General features: G+C 34.1%; 2 protein-coding genes across 2 annotated transcripts in view; one reads left to right on the forward strand and one right to left on the reverse strand.

The window, feature by feature from the left end:
- Positions 1-4,053: 4,053 nt before the first annotated feature.
- Positions 4,054-5,550, reverse strand: LOC111406900 (zinc finger MYM-type protein 1-like). The gene is made up of 3 exons (XM_023036262.1): positions 5,364-5,550; positions 5,106-5,177; positions 4,054-5,003 (listed from the first exon to the last, which is right to left on the reverse strand). The coding sequence occupies exons 1-3, from the start codon at positions 5,548-5,550 to the stop codon at positions 4,054-4,056; spliced, it is 1,209 nt and encodes a 402-aa protein (XP_022892030.1).
- Positions 5,551-7,111: 1,561 nt separating this feature from the next.
- The window catches only part of LOC111406382, a 4,055-nt gene continuing 2,928 nt past the window's right edge, over positions 7,112-8,238 (forward strand). Inside the window, exons 1-2 of the mRNA XM_023035812.1 lie at positions 7,112-7,207; positions 7,324-7,792. Of these exons, the coding sequence (XP_022891580.1) occupies positions 7,702-7,792 (91 nt within the window). The 5' untranslated portion in view covers positions 7,112-7,207; positions 7,324-7,701. The remainder of the gene's footprint in view (positions 7,208-7,323; positions 7,793-8,238) is intronic.

The following is an 8,238-nucleotide window of genomic DNA, read 5'->3' on the forward strand; positions in this document are numbered from 1 at the left end:
GAATAAAGGGTGTGGTTATTTATATTCACAATTTTTATATATGAATTCCATCCTATATACATTCCTATCAAAATATTAAAATTTTAAAAAATTACTGTTTTCATCCATGTCAAATTTTAATATTATCCTTATTAAATTCCTTCATTTAAATGTTATAGATCCATACAAATTTTATATATTCATCCCACTATAAATACATTCCCAATACAATTTCAAAAAATATAAAAAAATAAAAATCACTATATTCATCCAATCACTATCAATATGTAATTTGATTCTTATTTTTTATTTTCTATATTGTCATATTGGTGTTTTAATAATTATTTATAAAGGTTAGCAAATATAGTGCTCAAGCAACAAAACAAATCCCTCTTTAAATCATATGTTGATATTTTTATTTTTTATGTTTTTGCTTCTAGGCTCATAATTTTGGTTGTTTGTGTTTCGGCAGATAATTTTAAGTTTTTTTTCCTTTTATAATGTAAGAATATTTAGACAGTATTGAAACTTATTTTGAAATTTCTCATATATTTTTATCTGTCAAACCAATATTTAAAAAAGCATAAAAAATTATATTCCATTTTCATGTCATGAACGAATTATAACTCTAATAATGTGTCGATTTTTTTTTTTTTAAAATTCCGCTGAAGAGGATATTTTATGAATAGAGTTTTATGATTTTAGATGACAATGATATTTTATTATTACTAGAATTTTAGTTAAGTACAAATTCTAAAAGAATATAAAAATAATTAAAAGAATTTATGAAAGTAAATATTAGTGGATGAAGTTAGAACGATATTTTTTATTTAATTTTATATGTATCTATTTAGGTAAATTTACATAAGAAAAAAATATAATACAATTATTTTTAAAAGTGAATGTATATATAAACACTGTCCATGTAAATAGTCCTACCCAAAATAAATAAATAAATAAAATAAAGTAAATGGACTCCTTTTTGGACTTTGATACAAGATAAATTAAGGCTGATTAGAACACAAGCCAGATACAACACACGCGGAAGAAAAAGGCACGGAAATTGAGGGGGAGAAACATACACACGCAGAGAATAATATACCAAAAAAAAAAAATTAAAAAAATTAATAATAATAAAATAATTTGGCGGAGGAGAGAAGACGGCAGCAGAAAATTGAAGAATAAAATTTCAGATTTTTGTGCAATAATTCATCCATATTTGTACAAGCATTTTGGAAATTAATCATGTTCCGTCAATTTATTTGTAATATCTTTTATTCTTTATTTATTTAAATTCGATATTGTGAATAGCTAAGTAATTTTAGTACCAGGTTTTCGATGAACCTTGTATTGTGAAACTTTAACTTTTTAGGGCATGTTTGATTCCCATTATTTGTCAAAAATGCATTTTGTAATAGTCATTTGATAGAGAATGTGTGGTAAAAAAAAAGTTTTCAATTTGCGTATAATATTATTTTACCGAAGAATGTGTATATAAAAATAAGAATAGAAAAATGCATTTTGAAAATAATGAAAAACAAACGAGGGCTTAATCTTTTTTTTTGACATTAAAGCACGTTTTATGTTTTGAACAATTATGATGAGATTTGCTTTCTTTACCATTCTTGATCACTAATTGTAATAATCTTATGACTTTATATACTTTCAAAAGATTAAAAATAAGTTAGACATAGTCATAATCACTACACCAAAAAGGTCATTTGCAACACATGATAAAAGGCAACATTCGAGAGTTAAATGTTGCTAAAAGGGCTTATTACAACATTTTAATAAGTGAATGTCGCAATTAGTTAACGTAATTGAGTTTTGACAACATTTATTTTAAAAATGTTACCAATGTTACTTTTCGCAATATTTTTTGAACATTGCGAAAAGTTTTATTTTTTACAACGTTTGGAAAACGTTTAAAAAAACGTTGCAAAAAGCCATATTTTGCAATGTTTTCTGAACTTTGCAATTGCAAAAAGTCTAGGAGCTAGTTGGTTTGTCATTTTCGAACCATTTGTCGTTTATTATTTTTCAAAACGATGAAAACGTGTTTGGTTTCCCGTTTTCAAAAATGAGTTTTAGAAAACAATTTTTTTTTTTTTTTTTTTTTTTTTTTTTTTTTTTTTTTTTTTTTTTTTGGTGAAGAAAACAAAAAACGAAAAAAAAAGTCGTTTTCCCCGTTTTCAAGCCAACAGACGCTAAAACTGAAAAGATGAAAAACGCCATTTTGCAAAATGACAGAAACCCAGTTCCACACTTCCACTACATCTACTCCACCTCAAGCCGGCACCTTCTACTCACGAATCCGACCACTGTACCGTCGGACAAACCACCGGATTTCCACACCATCAACATGTCCTCATCCCATTCTTCAACTCCATACCAACATCTGAAGAAAATGGGAAAGATTTTGCATGCTCGAATGCAGCGAACCACGAACAGTGCTGCCCAAATATCGGTGTCGGCATTGAGAATCACGGTAGCTCACCATCACCATTACCTCCTACTCATTATGGCGGACAACAACATATATGGGTCTTCGTCAATTTAGCTCGAATCTACCATGGAATGAACCTGTGAGCAGGAAATACTGCTCGACCCCATTTCTATTGAAGGCTCAAATATGCTCCAGTCTACAAATCAACCCGGGGGAACTGAAATTCATCATCAAATGACACTGGGTACTCATTCAATTGCAGAAATTACAGCTCTTGTTTGTCAAATTTTAGTAAGTTTTGCTCTGTATATTCCGGTTCTTTTTAGCTTCTGTTTAATTATTTCCCATTATCATTGCTGTTGACTCATAATACATGTAGAATTAGGTGCAATGCAGAGTATCATAGATTGCATTGTAGAGGGTGGTGAGGTGGTTTGAGTGATGCTGGGATTTGGTGGTCTAGGTGGTGGGTGGTGGTCGGTTTGTGTGGTAGAAGATGGTGGGGATGCTAGGGATTTTGTTTGCTGGAGAAGAGAGAATGAATTCCAAACCAAAAGCCTTTTGAATTTTTACGTTTTAACAAACATATTTTCACAATGACAAACCTAACGTATTTTCAACAATTTCAAAACACAAACTCAAAATACAAAATCCAAAATGAAATTTAAAACAGAAAATAGAAAATAGAAACGCCCCCTAACTTTTGGCAATGTTTTTCAAAACGTTGCAAAATGCCATATTTTACAACGTTCAAAAAACGTTGCAAAAGGCTATACTTTGCAACGTTTTTGATACTTTGCAACGTTTTTGGATGTTGCAAAAAAATTCACAATAAACTAAATGCTCTTGACCCGACCAAAAATAACAATCCATCAAAATTAGGTTTAAGAATCCATTTTCCTTTTAATCTCATATGTGTTGCCTCCCTTCATCTTCCTCTCTTTCTTCAATCCACAATTTCTCTATCATGTCTTAATCATGGTAAGAGGTGGGTAGTATGGCTTTTGGAGACTTGGTTGTGGTAGGGATGGGGAAGCTTGGCTGCGGTGGTGGAGGTGAAGGTGGGAATTTGGCGATGTAGGTAATTTCAACCTTGTCCTTCAAAAATTTTGGAGGTATTTTCAAATAACTTCTTAATCTCTCTTCTGAGTTCTGAATGAAAAGAATTTCTCGCTCCAGGGCTCTGACTGAGAACAATGGCGATGTCAAGGAGAACAAAGGGCATAGCAATGGCGACAAGTTTCATGAAATCCCTAATAATCCAAAGATCATCCACTCTCTCTGCCAACTTACGATGCCTCAGTGGTGCTGTTAGCAGCAAGGTTGTCACCTCCTACACCGCCAAATGGATGCAGGTAATCTCTCTATATACATATGTATGTAGGTACATAGCAGCGGCGAATCCAGGATCTGAATCCAGCTAGGACTGGTTGATTGTTGATTGTTGACCATCGATCGTTGATCGTCAACGATCGTAATAGTCCGATCGTTTATTAAATGGTTACATAATATTAAAGTTTATTCAATAAATACATAAATGAACTAAAACGTCAAAATCGTATACATATGGAAATATACTTCAATACAACCCAAAATAGTAAAAAAATATACAATACAACCTTACTCAATTACTCTGTAACTATAAACTTAGACAACTGCATTCTACGGGGTCTCATGATTTGAAAACGTTGCAATATTGCCTCATTCTCAAGCTTTTTAAAAATAGATTTCTCCAGGTAAACCACCAAATTGTCATTCAACCATTCATCTTCCATTTTGTTGCGCAAATCACTTTTGATTAGATTCATAGAAGAAAATGCCCTTTCGACACTTGCAATTGCCACAGGTAATATCAAAGCCAAGGTGAGCAGCCTATAAACCAATGGAAAATAACAGGAACTTCTAGTTTCAACCAACTTTTGAGCTACACAAGATATGCTATTGAGATTAAAGAAAGATTCGTCCATTCTCACAAGTATAAGAAACTTATCAAGCTGAAGTCTAAGTAATAAAAGCTCTTCACTATTGAAGTCCAAAGGATAGAACTTAGCAAGACGTAGCAATTTATCCTTATCAAAAGTTTCAAATGAATCTTTTGGACATAAACATGAAATGCAAGTAAAGAGCTCAGTAGTTGTTTCTGAAAAACGATCATTCAACTGTTGCAAGATGGAGTCTATCGCATGACAATACAAATCAACATAAAAGCGATGAAAATAAGTCACCTGCTGAGCTACACGCCTAGGTCGACTTTTCACTACTACAATATCCTCCATATTGGGCACTAAAATATGTCGATCAACACAAAACTCAATCACCCTACTCAACAAAGTATCCCAACCATTCTCTCTCAGGTTCTGCAATGCACACTTATACAAATTCAATAACCTCATAGCATTTTGAGTATCCTGATCCTTTTTCTGTAAGGCTTGCGAAAGGTAGTCTGTAATTGTAAGAATTTCAAACATAAAATGGAGACTGAACACAAACTCAAAATCTTGCATATTGTTCATCTGTCTTCTGGCCGAAGATTTTTGATCTGAATGTACGCCATCTTCTAATATATTCTCAAGAACATCTATAATAGCATTAAACGTATTAATGAAACGAGTAATTGTCAGTAGATGTGAGCCCCATCTAGTATCACCTGGGCGTACCAAACTCATTTCTTAAAACTGACCACTTCCATCAGTAAGTTTCCCAATATTAAGCTTCTCCAGAATATTAGAATGATAACTTGCTCGAAGAGTATCTACACGCTTACATGATGCACCAACCAAATTCACAATAATAGTAAGTATGTCAAAAAAATCACCAATCATACAATTCCTACATGCCACAGATACAATTGCCAACTGAAACTAGTGAGCGAAGCAATGAAGGTACATAGCATGTGGGTTCTCTCTTAGAATTAAAGCTTTCAACCCATTGAACTCACCTGGCATATTACTTGCTCCATCATAGCCTTGACTTCTCAAGTTAGATATGCTCAACCCATGTGTAGAAAATATTCCATCAATGGCATGCTTCAGTGATTGAGCACGAGTATCAGTGACATGTGACATACCCAAAAAACGCTCCTTCACTTGCCCACTTTTGTCAACAAACCTCAAAACTACTGCCATTTGTTCTTTCATAGAATTATCACAAGCCTCATCCACCAAAATTGAAAACAACGAGTCACCTATCTCATTGATAATAGCCCTTGTTGTCTTTCGGCACAATAATTAACCAAATCCTTTTGGATGGTTGGTGAAGTCGTTTAGTCACTTCCAAAAGCATTACTAAATAATACTTCTTTAATTTCCTTACAACGAGCTGCATACCAGTTCAACAAATCAATTAGATTTCCTCTATTAAGAGACTCTTTCGATTCATCGTGACCACGGAATGACAATCCTTGCATCAAGAAGAGTCTAGTACAATCTCGCACCGCAGTCAACCTGGTCCGATAACTTTGTTGTTGACTACTACTTTGGCTAGAAATAGCATAGGAGATACTTTGCTTTTGATTCATTAAGTTCGTACACTTTGCAAAAGCTTGATTATGAGCACTATCAAAGAGACCGACATGATCTTTTAATGTCTTTTTGTGCTTCCAATCCCTAAAGTCGATCTTAGTAAATATATGTCCACCCCCTTGACCCCCTTTATCGGGTTTGAACAAGTAGCAATGCAAACAATATGCCGCATCCTTTTCTATATTGTATTCCAACCACTAAAATTCGGAGAACCATTCTTTTCGAAAATATCTATTGTCATTCCCCATCGGTCTTCTTGAAATATCATGTCCATATGGTTGATAAGGACCCTTCTCCAAGTATGCCATCCTAACATCATCTCTGATATTAGGATCATATGACTCGATGGGGGGGAGGGGGCGTAACCCTGGATCAGGTATAAGATCATCCACATTGAATTGAGTACGGGACTTCTTTATGTTATTCATTAACTCTTGTGTTAGCCTAGAATTAGTCGCGGGACTACATGCACAATTAGAAGTAGAAAAATTGGGTATGGACTTTTGTTTTGGTTGAAAAAATCGTTTCATAATCTGCAAAATACCCCAGTTACTTATCATAAATCACAATTTAAAACATAATTTTGTAAATCGTAAACATAAATTCCCAAATCAATAATCATTCCTCATCAAAACATAAATTACTTATCATAAATCACAATTCACAAATATAATTTCGTAAATATAAATTCCCAAATCAATAATCATAAGCTCATAACTCATGATAAAACGTAAATTACTTATCATAATTCATAAATCACAATTCGCAAACATAAATTCCCAAATCAATAATCATAAGCTCATAACTCATGATAAAACGTAAATTACTTATCATAATTCATAAATCACAATTCGCAAACATAAATTCCCAAATGAATAAATCATAACATAATTAATATTAAATTATTCAATGCTCAACATCAACAACTCACAGTAGGCAGTGTCGCAGACGCAGTAGCAAGGCGAAACAAAATAGAACAAAATCTAAATAGCCAAAAGAAAATAGAACAAAACCAAAACAGAAAAATAAATAAATGAATAAAGAGGGAAATGGCAGTCTGAGACTCTGAGGTAGTCTGTAGTGAGGTGAAGTCAAGACTAGAGTCTAGAACTAGAACTAGAAGGCAACAGCTGGTCAGCGGTCACGGTCCGTTTGGCGTTCACTGCAGCAAAACGACTTCTGCGGTCAACTTGCCGTCGCTGGTCTTTGTGGCAACAAGCATTGGAGCAGTTGAGGCACTGAAAGATCAAGGAGTTTGCAGGTGGAATTATCCTTTAAGATTACTTCATAATCAAGCCAAGAAGAATCTCAAATCCTATTATCAGACTCAAATTCTACCTTCAACTGGAAAATTTTCTTCTTTTACTACTATTGCAGAGAAGCGAATAATGTATGGAAAAAGTGATGGATTTGAGCTGTTGTCGTCTGCTTGACTACTTCTTGGAGAGTTTGGAGTCGGAGAAAGAAGAAACGAGGTCGACAAAAAGGGTTTGGCAATTTGGGAGAATTGTATTTGGGAGATTCACAATTCTTGCTTGTTGGACCTCAGGACCTGGACGATTGAAAAATTAAAATGATGAAATGGTTTGATAAATTGGATAATTTTATTGACAGTTGGGCCAAATAATAATAAGCCAAAAATTTCTTTAATTCACTGAAGCCCAAACCCAAAAAAAAAGGGCTTTCTTCTTCCTTCTCCTTCTCTAGGCGGCAGACGAGGCGACCAGGCGATTCTGCAACTGCTGCGCATAGCGAATGGCTTACCCGACGATACTGCAGATTCCGGCGGAGCCAACATGTGTGGTCGCGCCTCCTCGCCGGGTGATGGCTCCGCGCCTGTACATAGGTACGCGTTAAACTTTCAATTTTAGGGTTCATAATTATGCAATGATAAGGATCGATTTATTTTTTATCTTGACTTCGGTATCTGATCTTCCGTAATATGTTATTTACTAGGAATTTAATATTTTAGGGCCCACTTCTTTTTTATTTGTTATTTTTGTATTTTGGGGCAAAGATAAAGATTCGAATGTCTATCCACTAAAGAAGTCTTTTGCCCACTTCTTTTTTGATTTTTGCTCTATATCCGTGTTGATGGTAGGGTTAGGAAAAATAAAGATCAATTCTTGCCCCAAATCCGAAGGCAAAAGTGATCAAAACCATTATAATGAGATGATCGATGGATCATAAACTCATACAGTTGATGCAGAAAAAATTAGATTACCAGTTGAGTGTATCAAATTTGCAATACAAAACTGCACATAGCTGTCTCTCTCCCCCCTCCCCCCCCCC

The sequence above is a fragment of the Olea europaea genome, chromosome 12 (genome assembly GCF_002742605.1).
Source record: "Olea europaea var. sylvestris chromosome 12, O_europaea_v1, whole genome shotgun sequence".
In the NCBI taxonomy this organism is placed as follows: domain Eukaryota; kingdom Viridiplantae; phylum Streptophyta; class Magnoliopsida; order Lamiales; family Oleaceae; genus Olea; species Olea europaea.